General features: G+C 38.9%; 3 protein-coding genes across 6 annotated transcripts in view; all 3 read left to right on the forward strand.

Moving 5' to 3' along the window:
- Positions 1-553: 553 nt before the first annotated feature.
- Positions 554-4,991, forward strand: LOC127358074 (cell cycle control protein 50A). Its single transcript, XM_051390970.1, has 8 exons — positions 554-639; positions 740-1,017; positions 1,868-1,987; positions 2,524-2,631; positions 2,714-2,801; positions 2,961-3,098; positions 3,186-3,395; positions 3,871-4,991. The coding sequence occupies exons 2-8, from the start codon at positions 769-771 to the stop codon at positions 4,062-4,064; spliced, it is 1,107 nt and encodes a 368-aa protein (XP_051246930.1). The 5' UTR covers positions 554-639; positions 740-768; the 3' UTR covers positions 4,065-4,991.
- Positions 4,992-5,108: 117 nt separating this feature from the next.
- Positions 5,109-7,575, forward strand: LOC127358104 (cytochrome c oxidase subunit 7A2, mitochondrial). Its single transcript, XM_051391010.1, has 4 exons — positions 5,109-5,250; positions 6,239-6,328; positions 6,992-7,076; positions 7,310-7,575. Exons 1-4 carry the CDS (start codon positions 5,233-5,235, stop codon positions 7,366-7,368), a joined length of 252 nt encoding a protein of 83 aa, XP_051246970.1. The 5' UTR covers positions 5,109-5,232; the 3' UTR covers positions 7,369-7,575.
- A 576-nt stretch (positions 7,576-8,151) lies between these two features.
- The window catches only part of col12a1a (collagen, type XII, alpha 1a), a 55,888-nt gene continuing 47,706 nt past the window's right edge, over positions 8,152-16,333 (forward strand). For 2 of the 4 annotated variants that reach the window (XM_051390693.1, XM_051390701.1), the window contains exons 1-7: positions 8,154-8,461; positions 9,862-9,967; positions 13,701-13,817; positions 13,928-14,071; positions 14,408-14,461; positions 15,685-15,948; positions 16,115-16,279. In XM_051390693.1, coding sequence (XP_051246653.1) covers positions 9,898-9,967; positions 13,701-13,817; positions 13,928-14,071; positions 14,408-14,461; positions 15,685-15,948; positions 16,115-16,279 — 814 coding nt within the window. In that variant the 5' untranslated portion in view covers positions 8,154-8,461; positions 9,862-9,897. Of the gene's footprint in view, positions 8,462-9,861; positions 9,968-13,700; positions 13,818-13,927; positions 14,072-14,407; positions 14,462-15,684; positions 15,949-16,114; positions 16,280-16,333 lie in introns of all 4 variants that reach the window. The other 2 variants (XM_051390707.1, XM_051390716.1) reach the window with 2 other exon arrangements.

A 16,333-nucleotide genomic window follows, 5' to 3' on the forward strand; every position in this document is an offset into this window, starting at 1 on the left:
TCTCAAGTTATAAATAAAACTAAACAACTAGATTTCTTTCTTTTACCCCTATGTTTTGTTTGTTTCCAGTCTCTTATTTTATCTTCTCTGTCCTCGATTATATGACAATGGTTTGATCATTTTCATTCAGGCTCAGTTGATTAACCTTGGTAGTCCAAATGTTGAAGTTTGAAATCTTAAATTTTGGTGCCTGACTGAATTTCACTTTATTTTTTTAACTGAATTTTCTGTCTGAATTTGTAAAACAAAATACAATAATATATACATAGTCATGTTAAATCAAGTTTTATACTTGCATGATTTGAAATTACCTGATGTAACTTCTGTTAGGCATATGGTTCTCAAACTGAATGCTGTAAATAAGATTACTAATTGGGTTTCCAGTTGTCAAAATGTCTTTTTTGCTTCCATACTTCCATTTTTAACCGGTGTTACTAACACAGATCTTTACATTTAGCATCAGATGTTTGTCCAAAACAAACAACGCGAGAAAGGGGCGTGTTCATTTTCTGCCATGATGTAACAACTACGTATCATTATCCTATTGGCTCAGAAGCTTCCGGCTTCTTCCTCGGGTGAGATTAACAAGACAGATCAACATCAATACTACAATGAGTGGATATTTGGATTAGAAAAAGGGTAAATGTCACTCCTTAGACACTTTTACACGTTGCACAGTGTTTGTCTCTTGTTTACCGTGTGGGATTAAGTAGGAACTGTCGCCTGTCAACTACGGTAGATTATTTTAGCTCGAAGCGGATTGCAGCCATGATGGCGACAAGCTACAACGCTAAGGAAGAGGACGGACACCACTCGGGTGCTTCGAGTCACGGAGCCGCAGGGGTTGTGAAAAGTAAAAAGCCCGACAACACAGCGTTCAAGCAGCAGAGACTACCAGCCTGGCAGCCCATCCTGACGGCAGGCACCGTGCTGCCTGCTTTTTTCGTTATCGGTCTCATCTTCATCCCCATCGGCATCGGCCTGTACGTCTCGTCTAACAACATCAAAGAGTTCGAGGTACGGTCTTCTGACAGCTGTTAGCTAATGCTTGCTAACTTTACACCCACTAGCTTCGACTAGGTTTTTCTACTCAGTCCCTTTCAACCGTGGTTACTGTTGTTAACTGTTAACTAAGAGGCGACAGCAAGCCATGTACTAACTTAACTGTAACCTGGTTGACTTGTAAACCTGTTGTGTTACCACAAACAACCACACACCCGCAGTTTGCTATATTTCTGAATAAAGTTAAGCTCATTGAAATGACCGTATACACTCAGCTGTCAGTTTATTAAGTTGCTAGCAACTAACTCGCTAAAACTAATAATATAATAATAATATTCAGTTATTGCTCGTTTTTTAAAGGTGTTGATTGAACTTTATGGCGATTTGGAAGCTGGTGTTAGTGGTCTTATTTAATTATATTGAAGTATAATGAGGGTTTCAAGTATTTTGTCCACACATTTATATAAAAATGTTATAAACGCCTCTATATTGTGTTAACATTTCAGAAACACTTCTCAGTATAACATCCCATCTATATCAGTGAGTGTATACAAAATATTAGAAACCCCTTTTATTGTAACATCCCACTTTGACCAATAGGTTAACCAACATATTAGAAAAATCTACAGCCTCCGAAATGACCTTTTAAGTTAAACCAACACCTCTTAAAGACAGTTTAAACAAAAGCCTTAATAAAAGTGGAATTTATTGCAGGTCTGTTGCATTAGACTGAATTATTTTTGTCTATTTTTACTGATTAAAGTGCCCACTAAGTTTGAATGTATAAGTATGCATTTAGTTTGTCTATGTGCATCAAATATGTTCAATTCTGCAATTTTGTAACTAATCGGCTCCTAATTTTCAGATTGATTACACTGGTGTCGACATTTCCAATCCATGCTACAGCTGTGCCAAGAACTTCAGCTGGAACAGCACAACACCATGTGTCTGCTCTATGAACTTCACATTGGAGCAGCCATTTGAGGTGAGCACCAGCTTACAGTATGCCGACCCTATGAATAATATATGCCTTGAACTGAACTGAAAGCGTTGCTTGAAGTGCAATAAAAGACAAATAACTACCCTCCTCGCACGTGATGTCCATTAAGATCTATTTTAAGTCCAAAGACAGTCGAGGTTTGTTTGGAGCCGTCATTATCATCGATCATTCTAGCCTGCAAATCTTTAGCCCAGCATCTTTCAGAAGGCTTTTATTGATTTCTTTTAAAAGCCTCTCAGCCAGTTTCCGGAACCAAACCAGTGTCACAAGGCAAAGCTTAGATTTGGGCTATAATTTAGCATAATGCAATTTTTAGTGTCAACTAAAGTCCAACTGGTGTAAAATGACATCCACCTCATCTGAGAACAAGAACAAACCTTCATCTGATGCATGCAAATTAAGTTCTGTGTATGGTAAACTAAGAGCTGATTATCCAAAGAACGAGGAAGTGTCACCTTACTGAAGTACTTCCTTACCTTTACTGATACTCTGTCTATAACACGATCTCTCCTCCCCTGCAGAGCAATGTCTTCATGTACTACGGCTTATCCAACTTCTATCAGAACCACAGACGCTATGTAAAGTCCAGGGATGACAGCCAACTGAATGGTGACCAGTCTGCTTTGAAGGTATAATCTTGGAAATGTTATAACATGCAGAGATTTCAATAAATGCCTTTTGTAGCAAGTTAATACTGGTTGCTTTTTACAGAACCCCAGCAAGGAATGCGAACCGTACCGCACAAGTGATGGACTGCCCATCGCTCCATGTGGGGCCATAGCTAACAGCCTTTTCAATGGTAAGTGAGACATAAAGAACCACTTTATATTTTTCTTCAGCAGTGTAAGGATCATTGCTATACATGGGTTCAAGTTTTATCTGATAATTTAAACTCCTACTAAAACACTAATATTTACTCAATGCAACAATATTGAATTGAATGTTTCTTTATTTTCAGACACTCTGGAGCTGTATCATATTGATTCCAATAACACTAGAAATACAATTCCTCTGGTAAAGAAGGGCATTGCCTGGTGGACAGACAAGCATGTGAAGTTCAGGAATCCTGGTGAAAACCTCACTGCAGCTTTCCAAGGTGATTTTAGCAAACCCTGCACAGGATTTATTAAACTTAACAAACATTTATGTTGCAATGTCTAGCTTGTTTTGTCTTGTTTTTCAGGCACAAATAAGCCGGTGAACTGGAGGAAGCCAGTGTATGAGTTGGACCCTTCAGATCCTGACAACAACGGCTTTATCAACGAGGACTTCATCGTGTGGATGCGCACGGCTGCGTTGCCCACCTTTCGCAAGCTCTATCGGATCATCCAGAAGAAGTCCAACACGACTCCCACTCTGCCCAGTGGAAAATACGTGTTGGAGATCACTTACAGTATCCTTTGAATTGTAGCCAGAAACTCTACTGCACAGTCAAAACTAGAGTTAGCCTTAGGCTGTTGGGTTGGCAAGTATGATTTTTATTTCCTTATATAAAGCTTCACAGGATAAGATTACTAGTTTAAGATTACTATTTCTTACGAGTCATGTCCAGACACATCTTACAAGGCCCTAAAACCAGCAGGTAATAAAAATAGTTGTACTAAAACTAGTGTAACTCTACAGAACTAGTGTGACATTGTTGACCATTTAAAAGCAAATAATGTACCTAAACAATGATTGGATGATAGTTAAATTCATTGCTAACTGACTTTCAGTGAAAATATCTTTTGTTCCTCTCTCAGCACTTTCCCTTTTCTTAGTGCAGTAGATATATCTATATTAAAAGTTGATGTGTAGGCTGTCGTCAAATGTACTTTTTCTCTCCATCCAGAAGCTCCAGTCGTTTGTCTTTAACCATTTGTAATCAGATTACCCTGTGCTCAGCTTTGATGGTCGCAAGCGGATGATCCTGAGCACCATCTCCTGGATGGGAGGCAAGAACCCCTTCCTTGGCATTGCCTACATCACCGTGGGCTCCATCTGCTTCTTCCTGGGTGTGGTTCTGCTCATCATCCACCACAAATATGACACCCGCAGCAACAGTGCAGATATTCCAAACTAAACCGTATCGCGTTTTCCTGCCTCTGCATGCATGGGTGGCCCTAAAAGGTTCGCTCTGGACTGCTTGTTTGATTTTTAGCGTGATACACTGGTCTCTGTAATTGTCTGTCATGTGTTTTCATCAAAAGCTGTGTTTATGTGTAGGAAGAAGAATGCTACAGTCTGTGTCTTGTGTGCATACAGCTTCGAGTCAGCTGCTAAGAATGTCGTTTCCTGTCTTCAGAAGAAAGTTTTTATCTTTTATTTATCTATACAATATCGAAGTATCTGTTTTATTTTAGCAGTGCTTTGCGAATGGCTTAATTATTGAAGGATGTATGTATTTGTAATGCAAGTTTATGTCCATATTATGTACTGTAATATGTCCTGCTGATGAATGTACCATTATATTTCATGACATACCTCTGTGGTTTTTGAGATTACCTTGAATATAGTATGTGATAATCATTGCTCGTGTGCTGTTTATCATGGTAAGCATTGATGTTTAACAAGCAGTGTTTTAACCTTGAAGAGTCATAGAATACTCAGAGTTCTACCAAAAGTGTGGTTTTCTACCCTCCACTGTGATTGGTTGTATAAAGAGATTGAGCCAGTCACGAGGCATCTTTTTCATATATAATGCTTCGTAATAGAAACATAACCCTACGCCACTATATCAAGTATTCTATTATAAGACTAAGGTTGATTAGAGCACAAAAAGTCTGTCTTGTTTTTACAGTTCAGTTTGGCCTGCGTAATAAGTTCTTTTACGTTCTTCAATGTTGACCAAATGATATGCACTTTAAAAGTGTCACATTTGTTTCCCCTTGTTTCACTTCTGTTACAATATTGCTTTCTTGATCTATTAATAATGAGCATATTGGTTAAATTTGAAATTCCTGGGTTTTATAAAGTTTTTAGGGTCCAATTAAACAACTTGGTGAATGTATTGGTGTCATTATGTGTTATTGCAAATCTCTACTCTGACTGCTACCATATCACAGCCACTACTTTATTATTAATGTTTACCACCTCATAATCTTTATAATTATTATTATTATTATTAATAATAACAAGCTCACGCGACCGGATGTGACAGGCCCAAAGGGATTGTGGGAAGTCAGACTCGCGGTGTCCGTCCTTGTGCTGTGACTTTACCTCCTAGCTAGACATAACAGAAGTTTGCCAAAATGTACAGACAACTCATGGTAAGAGAGAAGTTTAATCTGTTGTAATGACTATCAGACAATACAGTTTTGCCATTAAAGCCTTATTGGTTGGTTATTATACATAAAGTCCTAAATAACGAGTAACAGTCCCTAGCTAAACTTTTCAAACGCAACTTAGCTACCAAGCTAGCAGTTGAGGGCAAATAATAATGTTAGTTATTTAATTCAGGACAGATATTATTGTCGCTCATTGCTGTTGTTATTGCCTGTTTATGACTTAAACATAGTGTTTGACAGGACGCCAGCTACCTGCTCTGTTGAGCAACAAGTCGACTATTAACGCCAGTCAGGTTGAAGTTGGTTAACGAAGTGAATACTCGACAAGGTATTTAAAACGTGTATCGATGGCTTCGCTTCAATTTAGCAAGAAAGACCTGATCACCAGTAGAAAAAAAAAACCAGGTTAAGTTTGAGGTTTCAGGTGAGGTCAGTCCTAAATCAACATACAGGCTCGAATAGAAGGGGATCCATCCACGGTTTTTTTTTGCTAAATCAAGCAACTTAAACCCTTTTGCCAAACCAATAACTACCGTTCAATTATGTTTAACATAAATGCATTGAGTGATTATAGTACCACTTGAACTACTTAGATTACATGACAGCAGTGAGTTGACCTCTGTTTTGACTTTCAGTCTTGCATTTAAATGTAATACGTAGGTTTGGCCAGCAGGTGTCACCACTGCCACTATCAAACGCTCTGAAAGAAGCAGCAGTTTTTAGCACACTTGCTTCAAAGTGGTTCAGTGATACAGAAACAGTACTTTCCCCCATCACTAGTTGAGTCCGCTTGCTAAACGGTCATTGAAACTTTGCCAACTTTGTGTCACTTGGTGTATTTTGTGTCAGTTCACTTTCTCATACTGTTTCAGTTTAAATGAGTTCTTTACACCGTTTTACCCCTGTTTTTCACACATACATTATAAAGTTTATAAGTATAAAATCCTCAATCAAGTGTTTGTACCACCAGAGACTTCAGCAGCTTTCCAGGCGGACCATCACCAGCAGTGCCCGCAGACAGATTGATAACACTGTGAAGGACAAACAAAAACTGTTTCAGGTAGGATTAACCTCTTTGAGGAATAGGATGACGTCTGTGAAACGTATGATCCCATCAGTATCCCATCTGATGTGTGTAACAGTGTTTCAGAAGCCACGGGAGTAGTCTTATATACACTTTGTTTTCATTTGTCAGTGTTAAGAGTGAGACAAAGAATCAGATCTTTTTATGCTGTTAAAGATAATGTTAAAGTGTCTCCTTTATTCCCAGGTTCTGGAGACAGAATCTAATTTGTAGCCGCACAGATAAGTATCAGTGGATTTCCACCCTATAATGTTTAAATGACCTTCAACTGTAGCTGAGGCTGGAGTTATACTAATTACACTTGCAAGCTTCTAATTAATAATCCATTACATAATCAACGTTCCAATGTGGCAGGCTTTGCTGATCCTTGCATAGCGCTAGAAATTACTGTAGCCATAGTTGACAAATGGCCTACCCTCGCTTCTAAATGCCAGAGCAAGCACTGCTTCATTGCGTAGTGTATTGTACGCCACCACTTAATTGCTATGGTGGTTAACCAAAGATGAGCGCTACAAAAATATATTGAATTCCCTAGAAACAGAAACACGTGAAGTTAAAAGTCCTTCAGGTACGTTTGAAGTAGGGATGTCTATTTTAAGATAACTATTTTTATAACTTCATTGTTTGCTCTTTGGCCAGGAGGACGACGGTATTCCTATCCATCTGAAGGGCGGGTCAAAGGATGCTGTGCTCTACAGAACCACAATGGCTCTAACTGTGTTTGGTATGTCAGCATTTGTCTCAGATTTGATGAGTCAGGCTCACTCCAGATGTCTCAGTCTGTCTTTTGGATAAAAACACATTTCATTCCAGTGACTTGACCCCAGTGTTGTTGCTGAAACTTGCTTTGAAAGTAAAATGACTGTAATTTAACAATGCCTCATCAAGGCTTGTTTGAAGTCAGGATAATTAGTTTGTGTTGTATCGTCACAATCTGTAATTCTTGTCTCTTCACAGGGAGTGGGTATGTTGTGTATGAGCTGTTTAGTGCTGCAATGCCCAAGAAGCCACAGTGACACAGGGGATTGGCAAATTGGGATTTATCATCTGATGAAACAAGCATGCACATGCTGTGTGCAATTCATCAACTCTGTTGTGCAGATTGGTAATCTGGGAAATTATTTGTCCTATCAATAATATCAGTATTTTTAATGTTTGAAATGAATATTTATTGATTGTACAAATCATGAGCTGCAAATAATAATAAAAATGTATCTATCTCATTGAATTGTGTCACTTGATTTAATATTAGATATTTGGTACATTTTGACATTAGGACTCATATTGAGTTATTATTGTTATTATTATATTATATTGTTCTTCATCCAGAATCTGAGTTTAGCAGGGGACTGGATTGACTTTCCCCTCATCAATCCAAATTTGTATGTAGTGTAGGTCTCTGGTTTGAGCACTAGGGGGCACCATAAACCAATCAGTTAAGTATCTCATAGTGGCAGTCAGCAGCAGGGTAGACTGAAATCTCTTTTCCCAGCAAAAATAAAATATAAAGGGCAAAAAATAAAGGGCCTAACGTGGTTAAACTTCTTGAACGCACTGTGTGGAGCAGCCAGGGTCTGTAACCAAGAGTCAGCAGTTCTCTGTTTATAAAACGAAAACGTCAACTTTGATATCAGTTTACATGTGAGTAAACAAACTGGATGAGGTTCCTGGTTGCGCATATGAAACACTTCCCTCCCCAGTGCTGTCTGGCCAACAGTGACCCCGCTGTAACGTCACACTGGCACTGGAAACTCATTAAATCACCAGACCAAAGGAATGCAGGGAAAAATGTCATTTCCAAACAGTGGATCGGTCTTAGCGGGGGACATACATCAACCGACATGCAGTTTCGTAAGAAGCCCATATGATGGTAAACTGAGAGTTAGGAACTGCCCCCCCTGTTAAGTAGCCGATGGTGGAAAGATTCTTCCCACTTGGAAAGAGGCTTTTCCTTCTTGGACATCTGCTGGCGGAGCTTCCAGTAGCCAGAGAGAGGAGAGAGGGGTCCAGCCGCAGCTCCTGAAATTTGCTCTTACTTTCCAGAGGGGGAGGCTTCAAGCAGGCTGCTCTGACACTTGGTCGGTTCATTTTTTTTGAAGGGCTGAATAAGTGAGTAGACCAACTTTTATTTATTTATAAATGACTTATTTTGCCATTTTAGATTTTTTTTTCAAAATAAATAACTCATTTATATTTCAATAAATTAGAGAATATCGTCATTTTTGTCGCAGTTTTGTACTTTAGTGCGTTTTGCAAAAGTTTGATCAGTCAGATGCATTAAAAAAAAAACATGAACTCTCCTTACAACATAACTTTTTTAACAGTTTTTAAAAAAGATAAATTACATTTTGTAGATTAGACGCTCAATCACTCCATTGAACTGAACTGAATGAAAATGCAACGGCAAGCCATTTGTTTGCAAACCATCATAAGTGTTTTAGTTGCAAGGCAGGCATAGATATTGTGCTCAATGTGTAGTTTAGTAGCCTAATTTTAATTAGATGAGCTCCAATTGCGTCCGAGGGGCCAACAGTAATTTCAGCCCCTGCAGCTGCAGTTTTCGTGCCTGTGCACCAGGCGGGGCGCGCAGCCTGCGGTAAAGAGCTCAGACTGTATTGTGTGGATGTGGTCTACTTATCCTTCAGGAAAAAACTGTTACCACATCGCATGAGATTATTCAATTTCAGATGAACTAATGATTACATAGAAACAATCTATTTAAGTCCGCTTGTGATATAAGGAGAGTCCATATAAGATCCATAGTCTTTGACTGACTGCTGTGGGCTGATTGATTCTAACCCATTCATAAAGAAATAGATTTAGTCAGAGCCAAGGACATGAGTTACAGAGGCAGTTTCAAACATACAAAAATATTTACTTTGTACAAAAGGGACTGCAATCAAGTCATACATTATACAATCAAATACCTAAAAAATACCTTTATGTACCATATGATATCACAGACTGAGTTTTGGTGACCTTATAAGGTCCCTGTGGGACTAAAGTGAATGAGAGCCATAAGTAAGACTGTACTGTATGTAGTGAGCTGCATAGTGAGCCACCAAAATGATCAGGACAGCTAGAGGGTAATGGATTTCTACTTTATGCATATGAGGATCAAACAATATGTGGTTACATGTTTTTTTTTCCAGCACCCCATTATATAAATACCTACAGTATATCACTCAGTATTAATCACCCCAGGGTGCGGGCGTCAGCTGGAGGTAGCAAGGTGTGGCTCTTGTTGTGTAAGGACGTCTAGATGGATTTTATAGTTTTAGTCATTATGAAAAGTAATGATTAAATAATAACTGCTATCAATATTAAGTACATTATGTACTTTTAGTGAAAGTCAGACTGGACATTCTTCAGTCTAAAACGGCCATGCTGACACAGCAGTAAATCAGACATTTATCCCCTGCATGTGGTGCTTATAGTCCCACTACACAGACAAAGTGAGCTGTGTCTTAGATCTGCAGCTTCAACATATTTTCTCTCTTTGTCCTCAGACTGGTTGATGCACTGCTGACCCTCAAGGGCCAAACATGAAGATAGGGCTGTCTCTGGCCACAGCTGCCTTTGTTGCAGCCCTGTTATCCTCCATAGATGCTCAAGGTAAATAAAACCAACTGGCCTCCGTCCACTTACATACACTATCCCACTCTGTCTCTACCTCCTGCTTCTCTTCTTTCACTTATCTATGTTACAGGGATTAGTCTTTTACTTTAATGTCATCACATAGACAGTGAACTCACTGTATTGATAAACTGAATAAAGTTATTCTTATTTCATGTGTATGCTTTTTGACTATGTGGCTCTTGGACTGCTGACTGATTCCTTGATGATGTTCATGCTTTTATCCCTCGTTTGTAGCGTATTCTGTCAGATTTATCTGTCAGGACTCATTATAGGCTTTGATGTAAAGTCCAAATCGAGATCTAATTTTCTTTTATTTAGACTGTAATTTAGATGGTTTAAACCAATAATTCAGGAGCAATTTTCTCATTCAGATTTGGCAAATATAAGAAACTGAGCACACTAACGTTTATTTCATTTCCAATTTCTAATTAAATGCATTAAACAACGGGGCACAGAGTAGAACAAAAGTAATTTTATGGCTAAATGTTTCCCCCCAAATGTTTTAGCAGAACTGTTGCTGTTTCGATTTTATGACAGCAAACCTCTGCACTTTTTCCAAAGCAACATTTGGACCATTGCCATGTCCTTGGTAATTAGGCATTGAAATGCTAGATCATATATTTTGAAGTTATTATGATTATGCCAACGTTGTAATTTAATCTTGTAAACCTGTGTAAATCTCTCTGCAGAGTTTTTTTAGTGTGTGTCTTCAACAGTAAGTACAGCGTTCTAAGTCATTAAATTACTTGTGAAACAACATAATAGTACAATAGTGGAAGGTGAGCCCAATCATTTGAAATACATCAAAAAGTTTAAACTGCATTCAACATTAAAAACATGTAAAAGGTAACAAAAGTGAAAGTATTCATTCAGAACAGTGTTGCATTATAGAGGCAGTACTGCAATTGTGTTGGTAGGAAGTGTAATAAATTGAAAGTGCTTGAAAAGTTGCTTAAGTGACACGTTTGAATGACTTTACATCCTAACTCTGATTTTGTGAGTATATATTACTTTTTTTTTGTAGCTGTTAAAATATTTGGCTGTACATGTCACAATAGTAATATGTCATAGACTGTTAACAACCTGTCAGTCATTTTGACAGAAACTGACATGTAATTTCATATGCAAACATTTCAGTCCAAAATAATGGCAAATACGGAAATATGGTATGGAAACCCTCTGATTTTTTCCCCTTTGAAAGCTCTCTGGCGGGGGGAGAGGAGTCTACCGTCTACTCTCACATATCTCCACTAACGGAATGGAAAGATGAAATACGAGAATAGCAAATTAATCCTCAGACAGCACAAAGACAAAGAGCCTTTCTAGGGCTTCTTTGCGGGCATTCGCAAAAACGCTGAGTTGCAATACATATGGAAAGTTAATATGCAGTAATGTTTAATGTCAGCACATGTTGTGGAATTACTTTGGCATCTGTCCTGCCTCTTTGGGAGAGTCGGTGTTCTTTCCTCCTCTTCTTGGTCTCTCCTCCTGGCAGTAGCTCAGGCCAGGATAGCTGGCTGGCTGGAGACTGAGGTTACTGACAGAACAGTAGCCAGACTTTGGCCCCTGGGAGCCAGAGGTGTCCTTTATTAGGAACTGATGGGACAGACATCCATATAACAAGAGCAACCACAAGGTCCAAATAACATACCAGAGATTATTATTGTTATTTTGACAAAACCACCTTTGTTCCTCAGGTATATTTTAAAACCAGAAGGACATATGGTCAAAGAAAATGTAACAAATTCAAATGACATGCTCATACCATCTTCAACAAACATGGGAGTGGCAGGTGCATTGCTGATGCAAATGAAGACCCGCCTAAAACCTTTTTATCTGTATTTTTCAATACACCAACAACCGCTTTGCTACTCGCGAAACCCACCCACCACCCCCACTTCTACACACCTACACACCTACACACCTACACACACACCCGCACACCATTTTTTCCCCATACATACGCTTTACCATTTGGTGTTGGAGATGAGTACTCGCGGAGAAATCAGGGGGATCGCAGTCCATCGGGACTCCTTGAGTTGATATGCCAGGTTGGTGATCCTCCAATCCCAGTTTTTAATTATTTGGTGGGCTCCTGTTTGTCATCTGCCTGTGCATTCGGTGTGTCCCAAGCTATGGCTTCCTCCTCAAAGTGTATTTTACAATGATATTCTTGCCTCTGATGGCACTCACATTCTTACTCAACAGCTAGCATGCACCCACATGGCAAAGCTCTTTGCTGATGCCTCATAGTCTAATGCATGCACACCTACCTTACTTACCTACCTGATCATCCCCATCATGGTACGCTGCCAGTGGTACTGCTGTGGATAATTTAGGCCTAGCACTACTAGTCAGTGCAAATTACATTATTCTAACTTCATTAACATCTTGATTTTTTTCACAAAATGTATTTCATTCATTGTGTCTTCTCTTACTGTCTTTGTTCATTGTGTCACTATGAAGATTTATTTTCTCACCGCACGCTAATTTGTTATATAACAACATAACTGAATGCAGAAACTAGGACGTCAATTTTAAACTAACTGTATGACACATTTTAAATGGTTAACAAAAAAAAGCTCTTCAAATACTTTGATGTGACTTTTATGCATGTAAATGACACATACTAGATGTTAACACACTTCTGCTAATTAAAGTTTGCCCTTTTCCTCGACTGTTAGCCTAGAAGCTGTAAGAAAGAATATCATTTTAAAATATGTTTGTCATCTCTGTCTGTGTGGTCCCAACTGTACATGGAAATTACCGTCCAGTCAATCAAAGTTGTTGAGCCAAACAACTTTCTCATGTACATTATGCATGATGCTGTGATCAAGTCAAGTGTAAAGGCGCGTGGTCTTGTCACACTGTATATGTTTTCCTGTATATATTTTAATGTACACACTTTCTCTGTTACAGTAGGACATCTGAACAGTCTTTTTTGTGTCTAGTGTGATTTTGTTCTCTCATGCCTTCTTATGCATTATGCTGCCAATGAAAAAGTACACAAGGGTCTCCGGTGACGAATTGTGTATTCTTTTTAAAAGGTTTGCAATGGATGTGTGCCACTCACTTGTGTAAAGAGTTTTAACCAAATAAACAACAAACCACTTTTCGTCTTTGAAATATGTTTATATACAATGTATATATAACATATGGTGTTCAATTTTCTCAAGAGTTACTTCCACAACTACATGGCAACCTCGATTCCATTGTATAATCGGTAACTTGTGAATGAAGTCACTGTTGTATTTTTATAATTGTGAGATCAACTTCATCATAAAAGCAGTTTAGTTTGTGGTCGGGGCATGCGTTGTAATGACTGCACTCAGCATGTGTTGGATGGTTCACTCAGTGTTTGCACTTTGGTAGAGTTATGTCGTGCACATGTTGTTTATGCCAGTGCTTGAGTTGCTGGCCATCTTGGTTGAGCAACTCAAACAAATGCCATTTTACTCCAAAATGGCTTCTCACACTTTTTCAGTGTTGTCATGTGTTCTTTACTTGTCACCCTCACAAATGGACATCAGTGTTATGTGTCTGTCCCCAACAATGAACAAGTCCACTTCAGTCATGAAGTGTTTGTTGTTGGGATCATGTGAATGCTGAATTGAAAATTCCTTACTTTGATTTGATCAGAAATATAGCCAAATTCATACACATGTTTATATTTGTTGGGATTTAACAGTATTGTAACTCTTATTTGCAGTGGAACCCCCCTCAGCCTTGAAATTTAAAATTCTAAATGAAAACACAGTGGAAATGTCATGGACAAGACCCTCCTCAAGGATAGAGGGCTTCAGAATACAAGTCGTATCAGATGCAGGTCAGTATGGTGTCAGCACATACAGTGTACTGTTGAACCTGCTAGTGTGTACATACACAATTTATACACACACTGCAACCTAAAAGTTAATTTACTTTTAAATTTCTTAGATGAACCAGTCAGAGACTTTACCCTTGATGCATATGACACTACGACCTCAATCACTGACCTGACCCCTGACTTGGACTACTCGGTGTCCATAAACTCTTTTGATGGGTCAGAGGAGAGCATTCCCATCTTTGGACAACTGACAAGTAAGTACAAATTTCATAGTAGGTTAAATTAGATTGTTTAAAAAAAAGTTATGCCTTAAAACTTTCAACTGAAAAATGGATATCCACAATCATCTTTTCATCTAGCCACATGAGACGTAGGAAAGTAACATCTGTTTACTGACTCTTGCACTGCTCACTGTTTATAACTAATGCTGCATAAAGATATGTGTTTGTGTGCATGTGGTTTTGATCCTGCTTTAAACCAGCTTTTATTATGTGTTGATTTTCTTGCCTTTTTCCGCTGTGAAAAAGCCCACAGTGAGGCAGGGGAGGCAATGTGTACCGCTAACTCACCAAGTGTTTCCTGTGTTTCAGTCCAGTCCAGTAACACCAGTGGACGAGTCAGGAGGCCACAGTCAGACGCAATCAGTGAGTATGTTTACTCTGGTGTCAACCAAAATTTGAACAGGATTTCTCCTTCACACAGTTTTCCAGTTTTTTAAAATATATTTCTTTCCCATCATGACTGTCATTACAACATTTTTTTCCCATGGAATAATTTGGTCAGTCATACATTTTACCTTCTGCTGGGGTTGTCAGCGGGTGAGCAGACAGGGATCTGACAGTGACTGGGAGGGCACATATTGGTTCCTTTAATTGAAACCAGTTGGCACGTCAAGAAAAAAGGAAAGGAAGGCTTGAAGCTTGTGCGTCAGGAGTGGAATGGATCAGGAGGGGGGTTGTGAAGCAATGACGTATTTATTGTGCAACCTAGAGGCAAGTGCTGTCCCTTAAACTGTTCAAAGATGTTGCAGGGATTGCAGTTCTTAATCTTATGTCTCTGCTCATGTCATGAGACCAATCTGTGAAAATGAATGCCCCCCCCGTTGATTCTTTTGTAAACTATACCCACACTTCCAGATTCACCTAAACCCTTATTCATGGTTAAGCACTCAGAATTTTTCACAACCACCCAAATTGTATGACTAAACTTTCAACATTAGGTCAGGGAATTTGGGGGAAAAAAAGATGTCCTTCTAAAAATGAGGCTTATGAGATGTGAGGAACACAATTTAGAGTCAATGAGACCTAGGGGAATGAGGATTAATGTCCATCCACATAATCCCTGCCAGTTATTTCAATAGAGTCATTTTAAATGTTCCAGAGAATTTCATCTATGATTTTAAGCCCCAGAGGATTTGAAAGTATAAAAGTGAATATTTCTGGTGGAATCTCTGCTAAATGTTTAGTCTATAAAGCCACATTTTTGCCTCCGTCTGCTGGGATGACTATACCAGCCCACTGTTTGGCACTGGCTGATATTTCCTTTGATGTCAGAATGCATATCTCTGCGCCATCCAAGTAACTGTCAAGGATTTTATTTTATTTAGACAGACATCGAGAAGAAATAGGCCAGTTTAAAAATATTGTTCCAAGACCAAGCTGTTGCTGCCATACCTTTATTGGCACATTTCTGGCTTGGAAATTGGTTTAATTTGAGAACTTAAGGATGTGCTTTTCTGCATTTTAAGTTTTTCACTCCAATCATTCACTGGTAATAACACTTCAACTTTTCTTAATCTGGATCAATCAAAACATGCTACATAATTCTTTAACTGACTGACTCTTATTTCTCTGCTGTCTTTTCCCAGAGTGTTCGGTCAGTGCTATAGCAGATTTGGTTTTCCTGGTGGACGGGTCATGGAGTGTGGGCAGAGAAAACTTTAAACACATCCGCAGTTTCATCGCCTCCCTGGCAGGGGCCTTTGACATTGGCGAGGACAAAACCCGGGTGGCTGTGGTTCAGTACAGTACAGACACCCGCACAGAGTTCCCCCTCACTCGTTACACCAGAAGAGGAGAACTGCTCCAAGCCATCAACTCCCTCCCATACAAAGGGGGAAATACAATGACAGGTAAGTGGTTTTTAGATTTTAAGTCTCCATTTTATGTCATACATTCAAATCACTGCTGATCTGAATATTACCTTAAAGTTGCTTAATGTGATGATATATGATGTAATAATTCTGATGCAAGAATGCCAGACAAATATTGAAAAAACACATACATTTCTGTCTTAAGGTGATGCCATAGATTACCTCCTGCAAAACATCTTTACGGAGGCAGCTGGATCCAGGAAAGCTTTTCCTAAGGTAGCAATGATCATCACTGATGGAAAATCCCAGGACCCAGTGGAGGAGCATGCTAAAAGGCTTAGGAACATTGGAGTGGAAATATTTGTCCTAGGTATGGTTTATTATTCAGTATTTTGTTGAATAGTGCTCTCCCATGTGAAAGTCG

Source organism: Dicentrarchus labrax, unplaced genomic scaffold (assembly GCF_905237075.1).
Source record: "Dicentrarchus labrax unplaced genomic scaffold, dlabrax2021, whole genome shotgun sequence".
NCBI lineage: Eukaryota > Metazoa > Chordata > Actinopteri > Moronidae > Dicentrarchus > Dicentrarchus labrax.

Bases quoted from the DNA above. Each gene is read 5' to 3' on its own strand.
- LOC127358074 (XM_051390970.1), top strand. From the start codon at position 769: ATGATGGCGACAAGCTACAACGCTAAGGAAGAGGACGGACACCACTCG. The intron at 1,018-1,867 runs GTACGGTCTTCT...CCTAATTTTCAG, and splicing joins ACAACATCAAAGAGTTCGAG to ATTGATTACACTGGTGTCGA. The intron at 3,396-3,870 runs GTATCCTTTGAA...ATTTGTAATCAG, and splicing joins CGTGTTGGAGATCACTTACA to ATTACCCTGTGCTCAGCTTT.
- LOC127358104 (XM_051391010.1), top strand. The intron at 6,329-6,991 runs GTAGGATTAACC...CTCTTTGGCCAG, and splicing joins ACAAACAAAAACTGTTTCAG to GAGGACGACGGTATTCCTAT. The intron at 7,077-7,309 runs GTATGTCAGCAT...GTCTCTTCACAG, and splicing joins AATGGCTCTAACTGTGTTTG to GGAGTGGGTATGTTGTGTAT.